Genomic DNA, 27,832 nt, shown 5'->3' on the forward strand with positions numbered 1-27,832 from the left:
TATATTATTATGTGACAATAATTATTTCGTGCCTAGACAGTTCGCTAGCCTACTATTGGTTTGTGACACAGACCAATTCAAATAACTTCAATAATCAGCGGGAAACGAGCACTACATGTACACATGCTTACTACTACGATTGCGTTTGGTTTAGAAACAAACTTTCTGTTGGGTTATTATTATATTCAGCTATATATCTTACAAATAGTGATTTTACATGGCACTTATACACCGTAATGCTTTATTTTACGTTTTTGTTATGTTCCATATCCACAAAATGCAAAATGTTTTTTGTTTTTGTGAATATGGAACAAATTATGGATATGGAACAAACCAAGATAATATTTTTTCCTATTTTTATGTTACAACGCGCGTAATATTTCAATGTTACTGTGTTTTCGTCAATAATAATAGACACATTATAGGTCATTATATTTATCATTAATTGCGATAAGAAAAATTGTTACAATAAGAATATTAAAATACTTAATCTTGGTAAGTGATTGAAAAAGGACATAATGTAAATTATAATACAATATCATCGAAAAAATAAGAAATATAAAGGGAAATAAGGCAGTTGAACGTTTCCAGAAATAAAAAATTAATTTATTTTTTATTGCATACAATGCTCATAATGCTTTGAAGAAATCCTTATTATTTTGTGACTAATTAATGTCAACGATTTTCTTGTTTCCTGTTGGAACATATTTTTTTAAAATAAGAATTTGAGGTAAAATATTGCAATTACTATTTTGTGTAGGAAGAGGAACCCATTTTTTCTAGAGCTACTGGGAGGGATAATTATATTATGACAAATCAAATTTATTTCAATGAAGTCATCATTGAAATCCATTTCACATTTCACAGAAGAGATTGTTTTTCGTATTATAACTGCTTTAATTTTGTGAATTGAATATTGGTAAAAGCATAAGAGGCTGCAATGGCTTGGGAGGTAGTCGAAAAAATCAGCTTCTAACATCTGTAAAACTTAAAAAAAAACATTTTTTTTCGATGAAATTTTCAATATACTTTAATACCTACCGAATCAATGAAAATGGAGAATAAACCTCCCAATTTCTTAGGAAACGTTCAATTATGCTATGAGCAGTATCTACCTCTTGTAATGTTCCATGCCCAGGTTCAGAAAACTTTTTTCAATTACGTTAATATTTGAAAATATCTATATCAAGGAGAGCAGTTGACATAACGGAATTTTTATTTTGAGGTACCTAACATTTTTATCCGGCCACAAAATTATTAAGTACCTATATGATTTATGGTTGGAATGTCACGAATGATCTGCGGCAGTATTTCCAAAATATTTCCAGATCTGCCATTCAGGAATTCGTGCCAAATACAATCGTATACAGTTTTATTTATATTGCAATAAGCTGTAGTTTAGACTTATAAAAAAAAATATATGTTTGCCTTTGGAAGAGAAAAAAACATTTTCCAAATCAAATTTTATCAGAAATTCTACGGGGAGATGGAGAAAAATCCATTATTTACTTTAAAACATCTATTTATAATGATACAAGACGAATCACAAACAAATTAAAGCCAGTCAAACGTTATGCATGACGTAACTAAATGTAACTATGACTAAATAAACTGACTAAATTACGTATTGTTGTGTTCTATGTCCACATTCTTCCAGATAAAATGCGCAATGCCATTGGTCGAAAAGGATATGGAACAAACCAATACAACTTATAATATAGCGTAGCGAATTTATACTATTGGTTTGTTCTATATCCGGATATGGAACAAACCAATGCAATCTTTTGTATTTTTTTATGGATTTGGAACAAAAATATACTTAAAACTAGTTTATTTCAATATTTTTCGGTCTTTCGTCACTGGATATGTAACATAACAATACTCGATGATCGTTTTACGTAAAAAAGTTTTTTTTGATAAAAGTGGTCTGTGTCACAAACCAATACTAAGGTAACGAGTTATCTAAAGGTATTATTCATAAGGTTGAGTGTTGATTCAAATATTTTTGTAGAATGTAGATGTTTGTTTTACAATTTATTGCTCATAGATTTTGTCATATGATTTTTTACGCACGGCTCTGTACTGTTATTGGCTTGTCTCGATACAAAAATACCAAATTGTAATAAGCGGTGGGAATGTATATGCGTGCATTTTATTTAATTGAATTTACTCGAAAATATGCACGCCACTGCACCACTATCGGCTAAGCCTCAGCGGCCATAAAATCAATAAATTAGTAATAAGTGTTCATTTGGGAGTGAATATGCATTTCACAGTTTTTTAACTTCACAGTTTGTGTGAAGTCATTGTTATTTTATTTGATAATCAGAGATGTGAGTAGCTAGTGATAAAAATGGATTCATACGTATTCTACAGCGGTGTAAAACATTTCATATTTGAATATTTTATTACTTTTTTAAATTAACAGATAATATATTGAGATTGCTTTATATCAATAGGCTGTTTCCTTTACATTATATTTAACAAATTGAACTAATCTAATAACATATAATAAATAATTTACAAAAATTTACAAATTATATACTTTACCTTTACGGAACGCGGGCCAGAGGTTGACAAGTGTTGAATAAATGACACAATTTGATGCATTGATATATTTTAAGTATTTTCTGAAAATTTCATTGAAATATATCTATAGGTTCAAAAGTTATATCATTTTTAACTTCGCAATCGAAATTTGTTGATTTTCATCAAAAAATACCGGATATTGGAGTAGGTACTTTGCGAAAATACGCGGACATTATAGTGTTAATAGTAAAATTTAATCCAAATAATCATTTATTTTTATTTTTAATCAACCGCAGCACCCCCAGATATAATATCGATGAGGCGCCACGGTACATAGGTATAATATGTACATTATAAAACAAACAAAACTTCTAAAAGTTCAATAATACTTACCTATCTATTCTTCTATCGAATTTCATTATCCCCTCTCCTTATTATCTTCCTTAAATGATTCTTTAGTAATAGATACTGCCATTACCTCCATTTGGCCGAAGATGAAAATTACCAGATTTAGCGACATTAAAAATAGCATGGCCAATCTGCATACGGCAAAAAAGACAGTCGTTAGGAAATTTAACAGATGTGAGACAACTGACCCAGCATATTGACCACAAGTTGAGCACAATCGAGTGCTTAAAGTCAGACAACGTTATCTACAAAAAAGTTTTTTTTTTTTTTTTTTGAGATAACGTTATTTTACATTTATGGCTACATGATAGTCAAACAACGTTATGTCAATCTTTTCTAATTTCTTATTAAATCGTCAGTAAAGTTTAACGCTAACTACATAAGTTACCCTTGTTTGATATTTTTTAAAAACTATCCCTAAAAATTTTAACATCATCATAAGCAAGATAAATGTACAATACACAATAAATTATAAAATATTAACATTAGGTTTTAAATAAACATTTTCCTTGTTGAGTTACAAGAATCTAAAATAACGATTTTTGGCTCTCCTGTAAAGTTGCACTTTTGTAGATAGTGTTGTTCGACACTAAGCCCTCGAAATAAGGTATTATTTAGAGTGTTCAGTAATTTGGCTAGGTACCAGTGGCGAAGACTCCATACTAGGCGATTATTTAAAGCCTACCTTCTTAAGAAAAATATTTTTTAATTGCATATTGACATATTTATATACTTAATCACTTCATTATTTTATGTTATATAAAAATAATTTATTTTGCCAACGAGAGATGTCGTATATGTAGGAATGTATTACAGTATTACAAAGTTTACAAAACAACTGCAAAGGTATTAAAAAAACCACAGCGCGCCGCGCCGTAAATTAAATAATAAATGCCGCGACTTCTCGACGTAAATAAATTTCCGATTATGTTTGGAATAATTCTGAATTTTTTTTGTATGGACTTTACGTCTCGTAACCTCAGCAAGTCTGCTGATTTGTACGAAGAAATGAGGCAAGCTCCTTTCGCAGAGCCTAAAACATTCGCGCATAATATTGTTGTCACGACTGCGCACTTTGTCCAAAATCATTAATAATTAGATAATTAAAAAAATAATTTCAACGGCGTTTAATCGAATATTAATAAATAAGTAAGTATAGATTGTTTTTAAAAATAAAAATAAATTTTATCTAATGATTTTTGATGGGTTTGAAAAATACGTAATTTAAACACATCGCTCATTTTTATGTCGTCAATGAGTTTTTGAAGTTTCATTGAATTAGTGTGTCGTTATCATTTATTAGTGTGTGCCTATTCATTAGTAGTAAATATCGTACTATTCTCGTAAGTATACCTGACAAGTGTGCTCTTTTTATCATATCTCCACAGCCTACCTCTTTCCAAAAGTCACCCTTCGCCACTGCTAGGTACTCACCTAATTCATTTGTTGCCAATCTATTCTATTATATTTACTTAACTGTCTCTTTCATTCAAATACCTACTAAAATTTTGGCCTGTTAGTCGACTAAAATTATGCAGTTTTCGGTTATTTAAAAAACGCATCATTACTTGGTTTGGAAGCTCTAAATATCCATCTGTTATCAATTTACTAATTGGACTCTAAATGTTCTCAACCTGAATTTATGCATATTATATTTAATGCATTATATAAATATAAAAATAAAAATAATATCATATAATTCTATAATAAATAATAAACGTGCAAAGTCCCACACTCTTAGATTCACCGGAAGTTTGAACGTTATAAAGCAGCAAAGGATTCCTTTTTCGTTTATATAAAGATTGCCAATAAAGTTACATTATTTACAGTTTACCTATTCTATATGAGGCGCTGAGTCGCTAAAGTAGCTCCTAAGGGTTTTTTAAGTTTTGAATAAATCACGAAAAACTGTTATGGACAGTGTGTTAGCTTTAAGTGTACCATTTAAGTTGCTTTGTATCTTCCAGGTAAATATTAAAAGAAAAATAAAACCTCAAATTCAATTTATATGCGGCAATATTCCAAATAAATGCATTTTATTTGTCCGGAGAGCGGACTTGAGTCACTCGCTGTCGCAAGGAGCAAAATTTGCAACTCACATTTTAGTCGAATTTGGCACTTGCGGGAATATGGTTGGCCGGAAATGACAGCTCAGTAGCGGCCCGTATTTATTTAAATTAATATAGATATTTTACAATTTATTTTGCCAAACAAATATTTTATAGCCATACTTACCTACTAGCTGGTAGATCTTTTTTTACATTGCATCTAATATCTATGTATTTAGCTTTTAAAGTGGTATACATACATAAAAAAGCATTTTTTTCGGAATAATGAATCATTGTTTGCAAGCAAGAAATTACAGAAGTATACAAAATAAGTGGGTAAGTGATTTGTGGGGATGATTGGAAATAAGTTGATTAAATAAATTAGTACAGTATAACCTTGTTAACTCAAAATACAGGGGTTCCTGAAAATTTGATTTTGAATAAAAAATAATCGCCATATACTAAATTTTTCTAACAAAAAATAATTTTAATCGGTGTTTACTAGAGCAAAGCCAAAAAACCAATTTAATGATGTTGTAAGTCGAAACATTTGTCTACTTTTTACTAAATAAATACATTCCAAAAAGAATGTTTTTAAACCAAACGCAATCCTATGAGTAATTATATCAACATGTAAGTCATTTCCCACGGCTTACTGAAATTATCTGAGTTGGTTTATGCCATAAACCAATACATATTAGGGTAGCTTAGCGCCCAATTAAACCTATATACGGGCTGGCTATCAGCATTTAATATAGATATATAAATATATATAAAGAACTTTAAGGTGGTTATGTTAATTAATTTATCATATATATATATATATATATATATATATATATATATATATGGATTTGCTTAGAAAGTCGTCAAGTGATTCAATAATAATGTTCAATTAAGGGTCCCGATAATAGTATTTTTTGACACAAACTAAATTAAGTTAAAAACTTGTACTTAAAAATTTTAATTACATCACGCTAAATATTCAATATTTACGGCATACTTAAAAACACGCATACGAAACTAAAAATTAATATGAGACATATCCGCCAAACGTTTTTTTGCGAAAATCAATATTTTACGCTATGTGATAGAATAAGACACGGCGGATGGGCCTGTAAAACCCGTTTTCTAATATCAAAGCTGGTTTAGAAAAATTCAAAACAAGCTATGTATTTTCATTAAAAAAATGGCTTGCAAAATACTTTATGTAAAAGTCCGTTTACATATCGCATTTCGAATTTAAGGAAAAAACTTACTATTGCGCCTGTTAGTGACACATACCGGAGTATGCACTGAGTCCTGCTTCAGAACGTGCATTTTACTGGTCAAAAATAATATTTAAGCTCTAAAAACAGTGTGAAATTACATTACACTACATCAGCGGTTTCCAACCTGTGGTACGCGTTGATACCAGATGAAAGTCTCCCACAGGAGATTACCTCAAAGGGCGGACCGAACCATCAACTTTCCCAGAACACCACAGCCTACGTCCACTCATCGCGGTTCTCGGCCGAGCGGAGCCCGCCTCGAAATCAAAAATCCAAATTCGTCAGAATCCCGCCAAAACAGACGCGGCCTACCGATAGCGCCGCCACCGGTCAATTTGTCGGTAAAACAGGGAGGTTCGCGACCGAGAGCGGGATGACGCCGAATCTGACGGTTGAACACGTGCGAAAAGCTTCTTCTTCGATTGGCCGCCGGACAGCGAGCATCGTCTCTGCTCGCCTCGGACGCGAAGCAAAGATACATATCCCGCCAAAAGGACCGCGTCGGCAGACTTCTCAAGCATCTCCAGGAAATAAAGGACCACATCGGCAGCACGCCAAGCCACAAGCCCCGATCCTATCTCCCATCGGACAGCGAGCATCGCCTCGGATGCCAAGCATCAGCAGCTAGGACGCAAAGAAGCCACGCTTGCAGCCCGCCAATTACCGACCGACCGCCATGACAATAACATGTAACGACTTACAATAAACCAGCCTTGACCAAATACCCCGTGCGTTTCTGTCTCCCACCCCCGCTTTGACCTTGACGTTATCACGGCCTGCTATCTCTGCTTCACACGCGGAAGGCCGGTGATAAATTGATCGCCCGTCAACGTGGGGCTTGTGAGCAGAATTGTGTCCACCGGAGCCAGCATCGACCCTGAGATACGCCAGCAGAGTGAGTACAACTGTGAACTTCCTCAAACAGTGACATTTGCGAGTACTCACTCTACCGGGGGGGAAACACACGGCCGGTATTTACAATGTCAAATTGACCTTGTTTCGCGCGTGCAATCGCGACATCGAGACACGCGGCGATGCGTTTCTCGCAGCGGAAATGACGCACGAGATCGCGCGGAACGTACTCCCGCGAGTTCATTCGATGTAGAAAGCATAGCCAGACAATGCTGGGGGCCGCGCAAAAGCCGCGTGGTCTCGAACCCTGGACATCAGCACCCCAGTGACGCCTGACAGCCAGCATAGCAAGACAATGCTGGGGGCCGCGCAAAAGCCGCATGGTCCCGAACACTGGACATCAGCACCCCAGTGGCGCCCGACAACAGCATCATCGACATCGGCTCCATCCCAAGACGTGACGCCGCCATCGATCAACAGCACAGCAATGTTCCTCCGACCAGCTGCATCAACCGTCGACCCTGGCCTCCGGAAGGATACATCCGATGCCGCGACCACCGGCGTCTCGACATCACACCTCACACACCAACAGCACAGCGATGTTCCTCCGACCAGCTGCATCAACCGTCGACCCTGGCCTCCGGAAGGATACATCCGATGCCGCAACCACCGGCGTCTCGACATCACACCTCACACATCAACAGCACAGCAATGTTCCTTCGACCAGCTGCATCAACCGTCGACCCTGGCCTCCGATAGGATACATCCGATGCCGCGACCACCGGCGTCTCGATATCACACCTCAAACATCAACAGCACAGCAACGTTCCTCCGACCAGCTGCATCAACCGTCGACCCTGACCTCCGGAAGGATACATCCGATGCCGCGACCACCTGCGTCTCAACATCACACCTCACACATCAACAGCACAGCAATGTTCCTCCGACCAGCTGCATCAACCGTCGACCCTGGCCTCCGGAAGGATACATCCGATGCCGCGACCACCGGCGTCTCGACATCACACCTCACACACCAACAGCACAGCGATGTTCCTCCGACCAGCTGCATCAACCGTCGACCCTGGCCTCCGGAAGGATACATCCGATGCCGCGACCACCTGCGTCTCAACATCACACCTCAAACATCAACAGCACAGCAACGTTCCTCCGACCAGCTGCATCAACCGTCGACCCTGACCTCCGGAAAGATACATCCGATGCCGCGACCACCTGCGTCTCAACATCACACCTCACACATCAACAGCACAGCAATGTTCCTCCGACCAGCTGCATCAACCGTCGACCCTGGCCTCCGGAAGGATACATCCGATGCCGCGACCACCGGCGTCTCAACATCACACCTCACACATCAACAGCACAGCAATGTTCCTCCGACCAGCTGCATCAACCGTCGACCCTGGCCTCCGGAAGGATACATCCGATGCCGCAACCACCGGCGTCTCGACATCACACCTCAAACATCACAGCGATGCTCCTCCGACCAGCTGCATCATCCGTCGACCCTGGCCCACGGAAGGATACATCACACTCGCCTGACCTATCAACACGAAGCAAACCACGACACCTATGGCCAAACTGCTTCGACTCCTTGGACGTGCGAGAAGATGACACTCAGAACTCAAGGTCCCACTTCCAACGCCAAACCCCATCACCAGATGTCCATTCTTGGAGCCGGCGCTATCACGGAGTGTCCCGGCACGACGCCTGGTGCATCCGTGAAAACCTCATGAGGAAGCTGAGATTGGTGCCCTGGTCTCTAGTCACACAACGGCGGTGACTAGCAGGCGCAACAGGTCCCACCTCACTCTTCGACGGCCCAAGGATGCGACGAGCTGGCCGATCCGAGGGAACCACCATGTGGAAGTGGAAACCTCAGCAGTTATGACAAGAAGGAACCTCAAGCACGCCAAGACCATCGAACGCGTCGAAGCCGCACAGAGGTGAACTGGCCCCCAAGGACAAGCGACGGTAGGCTGATGGAAAAGACGACGGATCGGTCGTTTCCCGGAGAGGTCGTTTGATACCAGATGAAAGTCTCCCACAGGAGATTACCTCAAAGGGCGGACCGAACCATCAACTTTCCCAGAACACCACAGCCTACGTCCACTCATCGCGGTTCTCGGCCGAGCGGAGCCCGCCTCGAAATCAAAAATCCAAATTCGTCAGAATCCCGCCAAAACAGACGCGGCCTACCGATAGCGCCGCCACCGGTCAATTTGTCGGTAAAACAGGGAGGTTCGCAACCGAGAGCGGGATGACGCCGAATCTGACGGTTGAACACGTGCGAAAAGCTTCTTCTTCGATTGGCCGCCGGACAGCGAGCATCGTCTCTGCTCGCCTCGGACGCGAAGCAAAGATACATATCCCGCCAAAAGGACCGCGTCGGCAGACTTCTCAAGCATCTCCAGGAAATAAAGGACCACATCGGCAGCACGCCAAGCCACAAGCCCCGATCCTATCTCCCATCGGACAGCGAGCATCGCCTCGGATGCCAAGCATCAGCAGCTAGGACGCAAAGAAGCCACGCTTGCAGCCCGCCAATTACCGACCGACCGACCGCCATGACAATAACATGTAACGACTTACAATAAACCAGCCTTGACCAAATACCCCGTGCGTTTCTGTCTCCCACCCCCGCTTTGACCTTGACGTTATCACGGCCTGCTATCTCTGCTTCACACGCGGAAGGCCGGTGATAGCGTACCACCGGTGGTACGCGAGTGGATAGTTGGTGGTACGCGAAAAATAATCAGTAATGGCGGACATAAAAAGTTAAAAAAAATCAGTCATAAAAATAACATTTAAATTATTGTATTTTTTCTATAATTCATAATTTTAATTAATAATATACAGTACAGTTGTTAATATGTACAGTCGATGATCGAAAATCCAACAATCAATATCGTATTTTTGGAGTGCACTTTTTAATTTAGCGCGTTAGCTATCAGTAACTTGAGATGTCGCCATCACTGTTATGATGGCGCTGTACTACATTCACTTGAGCGCGCGGCTTACGAGTGACAGGTGCGTTGTTGTTTGTGATTGTATCATCTTTGTTTATTAAACTTCATTGATCCCGTGTGTTAATTAACTTTTTTCTTTTTTAATAAGACATGGATCAGTGGTTAAATACCAGTACGTACGGTATTTATTTTTCTTATATTTTCGTAAAATTTGTTTAAAAATTAAACTTATAACTTGATAACAATGTATTATAATCTTAAGCAACACTTTCATAACTATTATTTTCGATAATAAATAGAAAATTTCGGTAATAAAAATATTTTTAACTACAATTTCATTAATATTATTATATTTAAAACAAAAATTTCGCCTGCGGCGTTGCTGTAAATTTGTAAAAATGAAAGTGTGAATTGTCTCGTTTTCATCAGAAGAATTTTTACATTTACCGTGTTTAATTAATTTTATATAAGTACATATATTTTCTATTAATATCGGTAATTTTTGGAAAAAAATTGCCTCCGGCGCATTTCATTTTTTATATACAAATAATTTAATTTAATTCTATGTAATTTTTTTTTAATAAAAATTAGTTAAAAAAAACTTCTTTAAATGTCCTGGTTTTGAATTTCGACAAGAAACGAGTTTCGGCACCTTTTATTAAAAAAAATTGTGATATGTAAAGTTCAAATGTCGCATTTTTATTAGAAAAAATACTAAAAAATAACAATAAAAAACTTAAATAAATTGAGTTCTAGGAAATATATTCACCCAATAAAATTTATAATGCAAATAGAATAACAAATTTCTCGAAATACAATCATTTTTACGAAGTGGTACAATTAAGCGTGATGTACTACCAAGTGGTACGCCAGCCAAAAAAGGTTGGGAAACGCTGCACTACATAATTATTTGCCGGTAAGTAATACAACTGTTTATTATAATATCCTAATGTAACTTCTTTATGTGCTTTTGCAAACTTACTTATGAATACATATTGTGCTATTATAGTATGTATATTATTCATAAATTAATAGGTAAGTACATAACTTTCGCAGGCATATTATAAATAAGTTTGAGAAATTACAATCGTTAAAGTTATATATCTCTCATCTCAAATATTAAACTTTGATTTTCTCAAAACACACTAAACTGGACATACAATATCTGTGCACTAAACCATCGATATGCATCAAGATTATCACTTCGTTTACGATAATCTCAAATACTGATTTTGTTGATTACTTAGGTAGGTACCGACATTCTTTTTTTATTTTTTTTAAAAGATATCAATAGTTATAAGAAGAAAGTTTAGTTTACTAGTAGGCATTATTACTGTTTTAGGCATAATTATTGAGAGATTAATTTGTTTTGTTAAAATGTTGATGATTATTATTGTATTATTAAGTAGGTATCTGTTGCTTAAGGGGGGACATGCTCGTCGAAGGTCAAAATTGAGTTTTTATTGTATTTTCAAACCATGATCCTGGACACTCCTTAAACGTTGTAGATTATATATTTATATAATTTTGAAGCCTTATTATTCTTTATAGTTATTTTAAACATTTGATGACTGCATAAAGTATTTTTGTTACATAAAATAGTATTCTTTTAAACCTCTCGCTCTAATGTTTTAGAATAAAGTCATATTTTGGTACATAACTGTGCAGTGGTGTTAAGATTTTTTACATATATTAATTTTTAAACGCATTTATAAAACTATTAGCATAATTTATTACGAGATAATTTTTGTAAAATATTCACGATAAAAAATTATATTGATAATCTCTGTGATCCCAAATTTGACAAGAATTAGGCATTTTATTATTCAAAAAATCGGCAAGATTAACACATTTGAAGATAATTCTAAAGATATTTATTATAAGCTATGTCTTTGACCATTCAAGTGTGATAAACATTTTATGAATAATGATTGCTTTATAATAATTACTAACCTAAGAATAAGGTAGTGTTTTTTTGAAATACGCCATTTCTTTTGTCATTCCCTAGTAGTTAAGCTACAACATATGGCCGTAGCCATAAATTGACAAACTATAATTAAAGTAGGGAGTAAAATTATGTTAACGCGCGTGTTTGAACATGTACCCAACCGAATTTTTTTTAATTTTTTTTTAAACGGTACATGTTCAAACACGCGCGTCAATATCATTTTACTTCCTACTTCAATTATAGTTTGTCAATTTATGGCTACGGCCGTATGTTGTAGCTTAACTACTAGGGAATGACAAAAGAAATGGCGTATTTAAAGATATCAATAGTTATAAGAAGAAAGTTTAGTTTACTAGTAGGCATTATTACTGTTTTAGGCATAATTATTGAGAGATTAATTTGTTTTGTTAAAATGTTGATGATTATTATTGTATTATTAAGTAGGTATCTGTTGCTTAAGGGGGGACATGCTCGTCGAAGGTCAAAATTGAGTTTTTATTGTATTTTCAAACCATGATCCTGGACACTCCTTAAACGTTGTAGATTATATATTTATATAATTTTGAAGCCTTATTATTCTTTATAGTTATTTTAAACATTTGATGACTGCATAAAGTATTTTTGTTACATAAAATAGTATTCTTTTAAACCTCTCGCTCTAATGTTTTAGAATAAAGTCATATTTTGGTACATAACTGTGCAGTGGTGTTAAGATTTTTTACATATATTAATTTTTAAACGCATTTATAAAACTATTAGCATAATTTATTACGAGATAATTTTTGTAAAATATTCACGATAAAAAATTATATTGATAATCTCTGTGATCCCAAATTTGACAAGAATTAGGCATTTTATTATTCAAAAAATCGGCAAGATTAACACATTTGAAGATAATTCTAAAGATATTTATTATAAGCTATGTCTTTGACCATTCAAGTGTGATAAACATTTTATGAATAATGATTGCTTTATAATAATTACTAACCTAAGAATAAGGTAGTGTTTTTTTGAAATACGCCATTTCTTTTGTCATTCCCTAGTAGTTAAGCTACAACATATGGCCGTAGCCATAAATTGACAAACTATAATTAAAGTAGGGAGTAAAATTATGTTAACGCGCGTGTTTGAACATGTACCCAACCGAATTTTTTTTAATTTTTTTTTAAACGGTACATGTTCAAACACGCGCGTCAATATCATTTTACTTCCTACTTCAATTATAGTTTGTCAATTTATGGCTACGGCCGTATGTTGTAGCTTAACTACTAGGGAATGACAAAAGAAATGGCGTATTTCAAAAAAACACTACCTTATTCTTAGGTCAATAATTATTATAAAGCAATCATTATTCATAAGATGTTTATCAAACTTGAATGGTCAAGGACATAGCTTATAATAAATATCTTTAGAATTATCTTCAAATGTGTTAATCTTGCCGATTTTTTGAATAATAAAATGCCTAATTCTTGTCAAATTTGGGATCACAGAGATTATCAATATAATTTTTTATCGTGAATATTTTACAAAAATTATCTCATAATAAATTATTCTAATGGTTTTATAAATGCGTTTAAAAATTAATAAATGTAAAAAATCTTAACACCACTGCACAGTTATGTACCGAAATATGACTATATTCTAAAACATTAGAGCGAGAGGTTTATAAGAATACTATTTTATATAACAAAAATACTTTATGCAGTCATCAAATGTTTAAAATAACTATAAAGGATAATAAGGCTTCAAAATTATATAAATAGATTATCTACAATGTTTAAGGAGTGTCCAGGATCATGGTTTTAAAATACAATAAAAACTCAATTTTGACCTTCGACGAGCATGTCCCCCCTTAAGAATAATATTTGGTTTGTAGTACTAGTTACTATTTTTTTTCTTGTTTCGATAAATAAAATGTCACGTAAAATAAATTTGTTTAATTATTTATCCATCCTACTCCGCATATGTTTATTTCTCCTTCACTCGATAATTACTTATTTAATAAGATAATTAAGATAAATATTTGTTCGAAATATATTATTGGCTTGGTTAAAGATGTTTTACGGATAAAGTTAATATCGTTTAATTATGTAATTATCATTTCTAACCCGGTGCAAAATCCGCTGTCTAAAATACATTTCAATTAAAATCCGCTATGTGCTGCCTCTACCACAAAGCGGATTTAAAGACCCACATAAAACCAGCTATGTGCCTTTTACCCACAAAAAAAAAATATTATGACTAAAGTGTTCAATATTGTATTATAAAATATCATTTATACTGAATCCGACGTAAGGATCTAATCTTCAGTTTATTTGCTTTGTAAAAAATGTGAGGCATAGCTGAGTAAATCAGTTTTTTCCTTCTCCTGAAAAGTTGTGTTTTTTTACATAGCGAATTTTGGAAGCGCAGCGACGGTTTGGAATGCCCATTTTCAAATACTATTCTTCGCGTAACACATTACATTTCTAGCTAGCTGGATTTCTCAAACGCTTCCTTGATTCTCCTGGTTGAGATTCCCTTACACTAATGAAACATCCATTATTAATTAATAAAAACAATCAAAAAGATGAAACAAAATCACGACTTTCTCACTGCACACACGTGACCAGTTTGACACGATTGTATAATGAATTTAAAGTACGTTTAAAATCAGTATTTGAATGGCGGCGTCTGATTGGTCGATTATGACCGTTATTTTTATGTCGATTATGATCATTATTTTTTCAAAGAGCGCGCTTGGCGACTCACTTCAATATTCATTTTGACTTTTTTAACGAAATTGGAAGAAATTTGAAACTCTCAACTGGAAAAGTTGATAGATCTATCAATAGAGCACATATTATGTACATTTAAAACTCATTTTATTGAAAAATCGATAGGAGCCAGTTTAGCGACTCAGCGCCTCATATATACTAAATAGACATATAATTCTTTATTATAGAAAATACATCTCGAATCCCTTTTTTTCAATCATTACAGTTTAGTTTTTTACGCCAATATTATGTGTCCCGCTTGTTACCTGTTATAATATGTCGAAAAGGTTATTTAACATTTACAACCTAAGCCTTGTGGAGGTCCAAATAATGGGAATGAACACAATGTAATGTTATAATTTACAAATGGGGCTTCCCGGTCACCTTCGGCAGCACGATCCCATTGACGTGCTAAGACTCACTTTGCGGCGATATGACTGCAGGATTATTTATTTCATGATGGAAATTTAAAAAAAATTCATTCACACAGGCTATAAGACGGTGGACATACCGTGTGCAGTTGGTAGACATTCCGGTTGTCATGCAGAGCGTCATCCAAGGTTTGCTGCAGGCGACGCAGGTTGCGTGGGTCGCCTGGTGCAGCGCGTAAGCGCGGTCCCCCTATGCCTGCGCCCAACGCCGCCAGTAGTACGCCCGTGCCCACGCCCACAGCCGCTACCACACCTGCGCCCACCGCTATTGTCGTCTGCAAACACAAACCCGTCGAGGGACTCTCAATATAGCATTTGTCAATTTTATAAAATCAGGTTTTCGAGCATGGGTCGTATAGAAATCGGACGCAATGTCGTCTTCACTCCTGCTACCGCACAGGCTGTATGGCAACGCGAGTAGCTCCATTCCATACTTTGCACAAGAGGGCAGGCAGCTTGCAGCGCTTTGCAGCGGAGGCAAACGGAGTCGTGATGGCTCCAAGTCTTAAATGTTCCACTCAGCAGTAGTGTGGAGTTATTCATGTTCGATACTTTGAGATTGCAATTAATAATTGAAGAGAAATAAAATTCCGAGCACATGGTATTAAATATTCAGATATAGGTATGATGAAAATACATGAAACACAACCTTCAGTCCAAAGATGGCATTCATCCCTCTGACACGTAGCTTGGCCAGTAGCAGGCGGTGTAGTTCATACTCCAGGAAAGGCAGCTGGTCGGAGATGTCTCGTGCGGCCGGCTCTCCGCGGGCGGGCGCACGCGCACGACTTGCCACCGCCTGCAGCAGACAGCCCCGTCCCACCACCGCCAGACCCTCTAAAGGCTCCACCGTGCATAGCACCACACTCGGAACGCGCCCTTTCCTGCCGATATACCGTCCGATCAGTGTGATTTAGAGGTGGCAAAACTGGTCTATTTTGAAGACTATCAGCTGTATTCATAGTCTCGAACCGCACTCAACGCATACCCCGTCCATCGAAATAGGCCAAACCGAATCGTTTATTACCCTTACGCTGTTTCCGTTTACAACCATTTACTAACGAGCCGAGCGTTCATGGAACTGCATGCGAAACTGTATACAGAAATCGCTTCATGTTCCATAATGCTCCATTCAAATAACGGTGTTTGTACATGCAAGTCTATTTGAAACAAGTATTCCTTATATAAAAACAGAAAATATTTTTCTCTATGGTCACTTTTTGATGTCTATGGGCGCTTAACTGTCAAATAAACGATAAATTTTCGCATTTTGGCCGCTAGATATCCCTAGTAGTCCCTATATGTTGAACTCGCTATTACATACTTTGATATTTCTTTTATTTTTCGATTTAATATTACAGTATGGCCGGATAATCTGAATGCCGAATAAACGTTATTGAATAAATATAATCATTACAATATTTATTTATAGGAAATCTCTTAACGTGGAAGGTAAACAAATAAAAGTAAATGGTTATCGTGATAGTATACCTACCTACCATATAATTATTATGCATAAATCGATTCCAGCACAATCATGTGAATTGAATTGTTAAAAATATAATATTATATTTATTAGATTTTCATGAATATGAATCTGCGTCTGATGTATATTTACTAATGAGACTCTTGAATTCGAAAACGTCGCCGCTTTTACGAAATTTGCGGAATTGTAGATTAGCTTCATCTACAAAAGCAAAGTTTAGTATTTAGTATAAATAAAACTGTCATGATTGAATAAAATGGAGCACCAATTATAGGATTTTGCCAAATTTAGCAATCGGTTCGCTAAACTTGTGGTAGAAGGGCATTAGGTGTTTCGGCGAGATGCTTACATATGTACAAAAACTCAATGAACGCAATCATACGTTTCACACGCCATCTGGCGTAAAATCGCATTCGAAAATAATGGGTGGATGGGGTATGGGGAGTGGTTTATCGGACGAATAAGAAAACTATAAAAAATGTATACGTCACAAGATGCGTACAGGAATGCGTACGAAAATGAAACATGGCGGCCGTCCACCTCCTGTCAATTTGATACACGACAGGACCATAATTATATACATACGTAAAGAGTCGGCAAAAATGAATTCATTACAAGTTTTTTTGTTGGTTAGAATTGTCATTACTATAATATATGTAATACATATAATTATAATTGAGAGCCCATTAATTATATAGATTCTGTAGATTTTGTAGATTGTAGATAGAGCATTTGCAAACTTTAAAAAGTAATTGTGCCGTTTAAAAAACACATCATGAATTTTAATCCATAGTATAGCTCAGTGGTTCTTAACCTTTTCGAAGTCACGGTGCACTTTTGATCATAAGAAAAAATTGCGGTGCACCTAAATCAAATGGTCGGAAAACAAAGAAAAAATGCGTACATAACTTTTATTACAAATTAAACAGATCGATTCGGCAAAATCTAAATCACATTAGATCTTTCGTCGGCTTTCATAATTTAGCGAAGGACTTTTTCGGTTTTCACTATTTCGTGGATTTTTCTGCTTTTATAATTTTTTCGCGGTGCACCTGTTACGAACCACTGGTCTAGCTAGATACAATGCTCCCGTGTTTCGATTACTCACTAAAGACGTCATAAAAAACGCAGTATTTCCTATGGATAAGATGGAGTTACGTAACATTACGATAAAATAGGTACATATCGAGGGCTTAGTGTCAAACAACACTATCTACAAAAGTGCAACTTTACAGGAGAGCCAAAAATCGTTATTTTAGATTCTTGTAACTTAACAAGGAAATGTTTATTTAAAACCTAATGTTAATATTTTATAATTTATTGTGTATTGTACATTTATCTTGCTTATGATGATGTTAAAATTTATAGGGTTAGTTTTAAAAAATTATGAAAACAAGGGTAACTTATGTAATTAGCGTGAAACTTTACTGACGATTTAATAAGAAATTAGAAAAGATTGACATAACGTTGTTTGACTATCATGTAGCCGTAAATGTAAAATAACGTTATCTCAAAAAAAAAAAAAACACTTTTTTGTAGATAACGTTGTCTGACTTTAAACACTCGATATGAGCCTACTAGTTACTGCTTTATTTAAGATATATTATGCAATCGGAAGCAGTCTGCATTGTTTCAAAATATCACCTAAACTGTAATAAACAAGATGAAAATCTCAAACACACTGGTAAGACTGTCATAGGCTGATTGGCATAAATGATAATAATATAGATCCCTTTTCATTTCTCGTATTGTATGTAGGACGGAATTCTCGCAAAGTCACGTCATCTCATAATAGAAATGAAGTTAGCTGCGAGACAAAAGTATGGCCACTCGATTCCTAAATAAATATTTATATTGTTAGAAGTAATAAATAAATATGATTTTATAACTAATAGATAAATTATTTTAAAGTTCATGATAATTATTCATTTATAATTATTAAATTTATATACCGTTTGCACATTTTCACACCTATTCACAATATCAATATTTTAAATTAATTATCGGGGAACCAAAATTTTAAAGTTGGTAACATTAGTCTCGACATGACGCATATTACGTCACAGACGTGATATCACTATTCAATGGACTCTATTTAGGTTTATGCATGGAAATTTGCGTTAAATAGCTTGAATGTAGTTTGCTGTTATATGCATACGCCTCGAAGTTTAGTATACTTACTACCAGTATAAAAAAATACTTGGTATCGAAACTTGTTCCAAAATACTTCCTAGTATTTGGGAGCGTTTGGCGTACTTATTTGACTTTTTAGAAGTCATTTTTACACAAATAGTTTTTATAATTGAGCCGTTGCCCGGAATAACGTTGTATCCAACAATATTCTTGTTTTGAGAAAAATGGAAAAAACTAAATCAGTTATGTTTTTTTACATTTTATATTTGAAATACAATAAACAAACAATTATTAAGAGTTTTAAAATATAAAGTGTGAAGAAAGACAATTAAATTTGAATTTATTACAAAAAAATATAGTGAATTAATGGAATAATGTTGTATATGAAAATTTCACATACAACATTATTCCACAAAATGCTTTTTATTTATTCTACTTCACTCAATAGTGCCTTATAGAAAGCAGCGTGCTCATCTAGCATGAATTCACACATATCATTGAGGTCTTTGAGCTTAGCAGCCTTGATTGGCAGCGGATTGGAGTACATTGGAGTGAGTTCCAAGCTCCCTAACTGCATGAAATTTCTCCGTACGTTAGCCAATCTTCCCCGTCCTCCACGAAGAGGTGGTAGAAGACTGTATGATGTCCATGATTCCAGTTCATTGTGGGAGGTTCGAGCTCTGATTGTGCGACACGTATCTGAACGTGGTTGACCAAAACGCAGCTTGAATTTAGTATTAAATATATCTCTGTAAAACCAATACTTTACATTACTAGTCGGATGCGTTTCTATGAACAAGCGGTGCATTATTCTGATATTAATATCTGGATTTAAATACTCCCTGAGCGGATCACCGCGGTCTCGCGAATAGTGGTTTTCATATTTTGGGAAGCTGTTAATATGATTGCATACTAATACACTTAAATCAGGTTTATTAGCATGCGGTCTGTTCATATGTTGACCTCGTCCATCATCAACTCCTGATCCTGACTTAAGTTTAATTTGTATCACCTGGATACGTCTAGGCGTTACTCCAAGAATATCACATAATGTACGTTGGCACACTGGATATACCTCACCGTTCACTTTTACTGTATATTTAAAAGTACAAATTTTACGGAAAGATAAGTCAATCGGTGAGTGATTATCATAATTAGCACTATCTTCGTCTGCTCTCTGAATACGGCGTCCGACATTCAATTTCTCGATACATGAGACGAGATAATGACTCTGTCCATTATGATTTAGCAACCTGAATGCTGATTGTATTTCTGTCTTAATGTTAAAATCGAGAACACATCCGCGATTCAAACATTTTTCGGCACAAACGCGACCCTGCGAAAAATAGAAAGAAACGATTAAAAAATTTGAAAAGGTATTATATTAAGTAACAATATAAAGAGTAATATAATGCAAGCATTATTATCAAATAACAATATGGATAAATCATTTGAATACAATCGATTAACGTTCGACGAGGAATAATATGTCGAACATAGTAATTTTATTCGTGACATCAATAGAACTGTCAAATCGTATACAACATTATTCCACAAACCTGTTTCGGTGGCTCAATTGCAGGTTTAATAATATTTTTTCTGGATAAATATTCTTTTCCTGCATCCTTCAACTTCTTGGCTTTATTATCTCTCCAGTTTAAAACATTGGATGTCCGTTTTCTTCCTTTATTTACATGAATTAAGCCACGCTCCGTAATATTGACGGACGGCGACGCCATTTTGACAACTGCATAGACAACGTTCTTCCATAAACCAATAACTTTAAAATGCTGCCACAAGCTTAAATATTGTTTCCCGACCATAATACTTACCTTAAAAGATGCATAATAACATACCCAACATTATTCCATCAATAACTCAACATTGACAGTTTTGTTGGATACAACATTATTCCGGGCAACGGCTCAATTATTATTCATTTACACAATCACGCATAAAATTTAAATTCAGTTTATAAGTTCCAATTATAACACTAAAAAATCGAGAAACTCGACGTGACGAAACCAGATAAATGCGTAGATACTTATCATAAATCGAGCACTAGTACCTATTCCGAGACTTGAGACTGACGTCAACAGACATAAGTCTAATACACAAAATGAACTAGTCACCATTTCTGTCCTTCACTATGCCATCTTTACAACCGGGGAGAAAGAGAAGCAATGAATCCAATGAGAGTTGAGTGTATCACGGCTCGACACACGTGTATTATGCTATCTCGCTCGCGCGCATTTAATATCTATAGTATTGAAAGTCTACCAACTAGCGAGTCGCGATACCGATGATCTCACCGCATGCGTTCGAACAAGTTTATTGGGCCACGCGTACTGAGTATGGGTAGTTTTATCTGAGACTTGAGTACAAAAACTGGTGACAGTATTTCCAACTCACCTTTAGTGTGGTCTATTTCAGGCTAGGCGAATCTTTCTATGTGCGCGTGTCAAAATTTACTGAATACTATTTTTCAACTGTCTGATGAGCTGAGCAGTTTTTCATGGGGAAAAAAATGAAAAGAGGTTTTTAACCTTTTAACAGCCCAGCTGAAACTACTAGGTATACTCTCCAGGGCCCAGGAATTAATTGTATTATAAAAAAATTAAAAGAATAGTGAAAAGTTTAATATAATGCACTTACATATGAGGCGTCTATTTCCAATACCCTCTAAATCCACAATCACGAAAAAATCATGTTTTGTTTGTTTCGTGTCTATGAATAAGAATCAGTGCGGCCTGTGTATTTATTTTGTTCCTAAATACGTTATATCCCTAGGAAAAACGACTCTGAAGTTTGAAGTTATTTCCTATATCCGCCATCTCCAGACAGCAAATCGTTCCCATATCTGCCAAATCCTTCATCAGCCAATGAGCGCTCTAGCAAGATGGCGGTCTAGCTCTCAAACAGTGAATATCGTGTCCATTTCGTTCGTGTTTTTACCAAGTTATAATGTCAGAATTATTGAAAAATGTGCAAAAAAGTTCTCTAAATAAAGGACGGAAGCATATCCAATAACGATGTTTATAGAAAAAAGAAATACAAGGCAATGAAAGGTAAATGAAGTTCTTAATATTGCCCTTTAATTTTGAGAACGACTGGGTGTTTCAAATTGTGTTGAAATATTGTTTTGTGTTAAATTATTAATTTATACTATCATGATTATTCAAATACAAATCTATATACAGTGTGCCAATGGCAGTTTTCAAGAATGCAACATCTCTTTGTAAAATGAATTATAAGTACTTAATTATCGAAAGACTAGTGAATAAAAAACGTTTATTGATGGGTTAACATTGTATCAGTCATTTCGTCGGTCCCTATTAAAAAAGTCGGATCTGCAAAATGCTATTTTTCAGTACGAGCAATCAAAGATGTTTCATCAAATATCCTGTGTGACCTATTGCTTGCCATAATGAATAAAAATACGGGTTATAGAAACTTTTCTAAACGTTCATAAAAACATCCTTCTGTCCGGTGAACATAGCAGCAACTGTCAGATCCGACGCATCTTGCTCAACCACGCCCAGCCAACAATGTCGGTTGGTAAGAACCGACATTGTTATGTGGACACTCTCGGTAGATGCGTCATTTTTAACTTAAGTATCTCGAAATTTTTCAAACAAACAAAAAAAACTGTGATTGTGGTATAAATGTTTAAAGTGTTTAAATAACTTTTACATAATAATCCAAAAATGACAAAATTTCAGATCCGACTTTTTTAATAGGGACCGACGATTTGGCCCCCGAGAATAATTCAATGCAAATGCAACATAAATGTGTCGGATGAAGTGACATAAACAAACAAATTAATAATTTTAAGTTCCATCAATCATCACTCCTAGGTACCTACTAATAATTATTGGTCAATTTTAATTTTTTTTTTTAAATATAAATATTACTTGTAGCAAATCCACAAGCCAGTTAAAAATGTTATTTACACACTATTCATCTTCAAATAATAACCTACATAATAATTTATTTGTAGACAGTGTCTATTTTTAGGTCAATTATTATGTAGGTACCTGGTGTTTTTGGTTTTATCGTGTAAATTATATTTAAGTAGCTTTTAATTTTACAAAAATAAATTGTAAATTACAAAGGACATAATAAAATAACATGCAAACACTATCGTATTCAGGTGCTAATGCTTGTGACGCACGTTTGCCATAAAAATTATTTCAATTTTGAATAGGTATAACAAATTCCTACAAGAATTTATTGCCGATTCAAAATAACTGTTGGTCCCGTTGACTAAAACGAACACCGTGAAAATGTGAATCAATACAAAGGTTTTTTTTCCAATAGAGTAATAGAATGTATGATTGAAACGAACTGTTTACATGAAAAAATACTCTCCCGTAACTATGTTAAATGGTTTTGTTTCTTACATAAAGTTTGTTTAATTTATAAAATATTTAAGAAACGATGTTGGTGAACATAAACATTTTAAGAGGTCCTAATTTTAGCACACGCGACAATTATTTTGTGTGATATTTTTACTTATGTTATATTGTTAAAATGCTGTGGTTTTTTTATTTTATGTGATTGTATTACGTTTTTTTGTAAGCTTTAAAAGTAAGAAATAATACACATTTACGGCACGAATATTCTGCTGCTTCTGTAGACTCAAGTTGACACCAATATTGATTGTCAATAATTGGTTGGTGATAAAGAAACCCATTGTTACTGCGACTGCCTCCTTTCCTAGACATTTTTATTATGTTGTGTTGATCATTTTAATGTGTAACACAGTCAAACAGTATTTTTAATGGTAGGTATCTTTATTTCAAATTCTTTTTTATTTAAAATTTAAACGACGTAATATGCAGGTACCTAGGTATTTTTTATTATTGGTGACGGCATATCGAATTAATTACGTAATGAAAGAATATACCTACGCAAATTTTTACTTTAGACAAATATCTATTTGTGGAACCTATGCAGATAAAAAGTTTTAAGCAATAAACCTGTAAATATGTAAACATCAAGTAGCTTAAAGTTTAAAGTAGAATGGCATATAATTAATGTACCTAACTATCTGTTTGAAAATTACCTACTAAGTACCTACTTAATATTGCATTTTTTTTTAAATAATGAACGATTTTAAAATAATATGCACCTATAAATTAATATTATATACCTACAAATAGTCTACCTGCATGCTAGTATTGTCTATAGCAGAGATTTCTCGCGATTGATCGCGCGCGCAAGTGCGGCAGCGGACACATTCGTGTGCGCAATGAAAAATGATAAGGAATCTAATTAGTATAATATTCTTTTTTTATTTTTGTGAAAACCTGTTTTTTCCGAAATAACTGTTATTTTGGATACATTTTCAAAAAGGCGGTAACAATTTCCTTGTTTTCCAGTTGAGAACCCTTGTAGCTATAGCTCTACTCTATAGTTTTTATTATTTTATGTCATTATTTTTATTATGGAATCAATTTTATTCAATAAAAATATTTAAAACTAAAACTTACATTCGCATAATTATTGCTGGTAACCCTGTATCATGTTGAAACAAATGTTAATTTATTACCATCAAACGACGCCAAATCCAATAGTGATAGCTTACGAACTCCGCCAAATCCTGTGATAACAATCAAACTCCGCTACCTCCAAACGGCGTTTGCATTTTTTATACTGTAAAACGAAAATATTTCGGCAATTTATTGTTTAAGGTGATGCATCAGTGAAACGCCAAATAATTTTCAACTGTACGCGCGACGAAATTTTGGACTCGCTGCCATTCAGTGAGAGAATGTTGACCCAGGAACACGTCACTTTGCTGCGTGATGGCGACGGGTCAATTAATTCTAAAATCGTGTAAAGATGACTAAAAACGTTACCCATTTACTTTAAAAAGAAAACATGTCAATGAATATATTATTATTGTTACTAATAGAACAATAAACAGAACATAAAATGGACGTATGTTGGATTTATATGACAAATAATATTTCGTTTGACAGGCGTCATTTTCACCCGCCACCCGCAATCCGCGCATCGCCTAGCAACGATCTTTTTAGACCGTGCCTCAACTAATGCATGGCCTTAATTCTAAAGATTCATACTTTTTAACATACGTGCATTTTTATTTGTTAAATTTAAGCATGTAATTTCCTTATATAGAAAATGTCCATTTGCCAATATTTCTTGCGTGTGGATTTGGCGGGTATTGGAAATAGACGCCTCATATATGAGACCTCAATTGAAGTTCGGCGAAAAAGTTTTTCATACACAATTTCGTGAAAATGTCTGAAAATTTTCAGGTATGGTAGGGTTGTCACAACACTGCACTTACAAATATTAGTTGAAAATTTTTTTACACCTACATATTTTTAATCTGGCAGCACTGCCATTGACATTAAATGTCAATTGCAGTGTAGCCATCATTGTTTATCATGTGTTTGTTATTAGTTATAATAATTATTAGATCCAGCTGACGATCGTTGTAAAAAGTGTCGAAACACAGTGAAAGAAAGCATCTCAAGAACTCAATTGTAATTTTTAAACTTTTTCAGTAGACTTCTTAACCTGATAGCTGCCCGTAACGTAAAGAATACATCATGGCTGGCCGCGTTTCAGACGCCCGTAACATACGATATACGTCGTGGCGTTCCGCGCGCTTGTATGAGTCAAATATATTTTTTTTTTCAATTTTAAAACGTGTAAATCTATGATCAAACTGAGATGTCCGGGGTTCCAGCGGCTAGCTCAGGTGTCCATCGAACCCCGGATTCACAAAAAAAGATATTTTAAATTGAGGAGAAATTAAATGAAACCATGTCTGTCTCGTGCGTAACTTGGTATTATCTTATATTTTAAATTTTCTTTACAGGTTTATATATTTTGTTTTTACAATAAGTCTCGCAGGTCCGTACATGTTGGAAAAGGGACGCTTACTAACTTTTTTTTTCTTTTTAAATTTCCCGTACCCACGCCGACTAGCAAAAAGGACTCTCGTGATTGACCAAATTTTATCGCGCGATCCTTTTGATTTGACGAATCACGAGGACCACCTCGGCGCAGGCGTGCGGAGATTTTAACGTTGCCGGCAAAATTTATTATATTTGAATAAGTACTTATATTTAATCTTAAAATTATCTCTTTCATCCATCATCATTTATACTTCTATATCTATATATCTATATTATATCTATCTTAATTACACCTCCGCCCAGTAAGTGATTTTCACGCACCGGACGAAGGCCTTTACTTATGAATAAAAAAAAAAATTTACGTAGTTGAGCAAGGAATCAGATTAGGTGTTTTATGAAGCCGTTTCTAGAGGTCAGGGTTACGTTTCGACTTATGACTACTAAATGATTATTTTACACCGGGAGAAGCCCGCCTGTAACAGGGGTGTATTAATAAGTTATTAAAAAACTCGAAAGATCATAAAAATCCGACAGAAGATAATAATGCAAACAAGGAAAAAAGGGGAAATCTCACTTGCACAGGGCGCATTTACTGACGCTGACTCTGTAGGGCACCGATCCGCTGCCGTAGGGGATATGACATGGCCCGCATCTCTCCCCTCCGACCCCTCCTCCGCCACGTCGCCGATTCTGAAATGGGGATGTCGGGATGTTTCTTTTATGTCATAATAATGATAGTGTAAAAGGACTATAACAAAGTGTGTATAGCGCATTGCCAACGAACGGATAAAGAAATGGGATCTAAACGAGTCATAAAATCCGAGCATTCATACATTATTTTCAGAGTTCGGTTTGGCATTGGACTGTTCGCTCTTTTCAAAATCGGTCCGGTCCAGCGAGGAGGTCTGCGCGAGTTCTCCGCGAGCAGAGTCCGCCTCCCCCTCTCCCTCTGCGCCCTTAGTCGATTCGGTCTTCGCTTTTCCTGCGGCCGCAGTTGACGCCGTACCTGGAAAATCAAACAAAAAACGGTGCATTGACCAGTTTTTAAGTGTTTCCAACAGGCGTTCCGTAAGTCGTATGTGAAGAAACAGTTGAAAGTGAAAAAATGTGATTAACGACTTCTAAATATTTTTTAATTACCTATAAGCATTTAACAGACTACCTGAATACTTCACATTCTACATTCACTAGATTCGATTAGAATGTACCTATACTAAATAATATGTATCTTTTGAATCGAATCATCGCATATTAATTTAAATATTTTTTTCTTACCAATAATATTTTATATTTCGAAAAATCCACAAAACTTTAAATTTTGTTTGGAGAATTTAAATAATCTGATAACAAGTTAGATGAGGCATTTTTTTCTTTATATACATTTGAACAACAATTATCATTTATGTAGGTACTTATATTGCAGCTGTCAAAAAAGAAATAGCTAACTGTTTAAGTATGAGTAAACATATAAGAAATTTCTTATTCTATTATGTAAGTACATATGACATAGATGTTTTGTAATATGAATAAGTCCACATTATCATAGACTGAAAATAATTATGTTGTGAAAATGAATATACTGCATACACATTATGTTAGAGTTGGGCATCTCGGGCATCTCTCATGATAAAACTGAATCTAGTAATATTATCTTCATTTAATATTCCCATTGCATACTTTAATTCTGTACACCAAATATACTCACACAATGAATAATATTTTTGATATCCTATTATGTATGAGTTTCAAATAAAGGGGCCCGGGCCCACACGAGGTTTTAGGTTATCATAGCAGACCTCAGTGACAAAAAGTTTAGATATAGCTGTCACATTACACGCCAAAATTGTGCATGATCTCCATTTTTGAGTAACGATATGTCCGGGCCGATTTGGGTACGATTCGCCTCGAGAAAAGTCAATCACAGGAAAGGCGCCGAACCAAATCTTTTGGTAACTCTGAACCGGCTCGAAATTCCCTTCAGGCCGTCGAGAGAGGAACTCGAATCGATTTTCTGTTTTGGCGCAGCGGAATGTTGAATCAGTTCTCCTAAAAGATTGTGTTGAAGCACCGGTATATAAAAATCAAGAGAG

General features: G+C 35.4%; 1 protein-coding gene across 1 annotated transcript in view; it reads right to left on the minus strand.

Annotated features, from left to right (window-relative positions):
- Window positions 1-27,832, minus strand: part of LOC147065763 (uncharacterized) — a 68,494-nt gene that overhangs the window by 26,654 nt on the left and 14,008 nt on the right. Inside the window, exons 10-13 of the mRNA XM_085957273.1 lie at window positions 26,576-26,748; window positions 26,317-26,432; window positions 15,877-16,111; window positions 15,308-15,502 (exon numbers count right to left, since the gene is read on the minus strand). Of these exons, the coding sequence (XP_085813399.1) occupies window positions 15,308-15,502; window positions 15,877-16,111; window positions 26,317-26,432; window positions 26,576-26,748 (719 nt within the window). The remainder of the gene's footprint in view (window positions 1-15,307; window positions 15,503-15,876; window positions 16,112-26,316; window positions 26,433-26,575; window positions 26,749-27,832) is intronic.

The sequence above is a fragment of the Rhyacophila brunnea genome, unplaced genomic scaffold (assembly GCF_057557595.1).
Source record: "Rhyacophila brunnea isolate RB1 unplaced genomic scaffold, BYU_Rbru_1.0 scaffold_6, whole genome shotgun sequence".
NCBI lineage: Eukaryota > Metazoa > Arthropoda > Insecta > Trichoptera > Rhyacophilidae > Rhyacophila > Rhyacophila brunnea.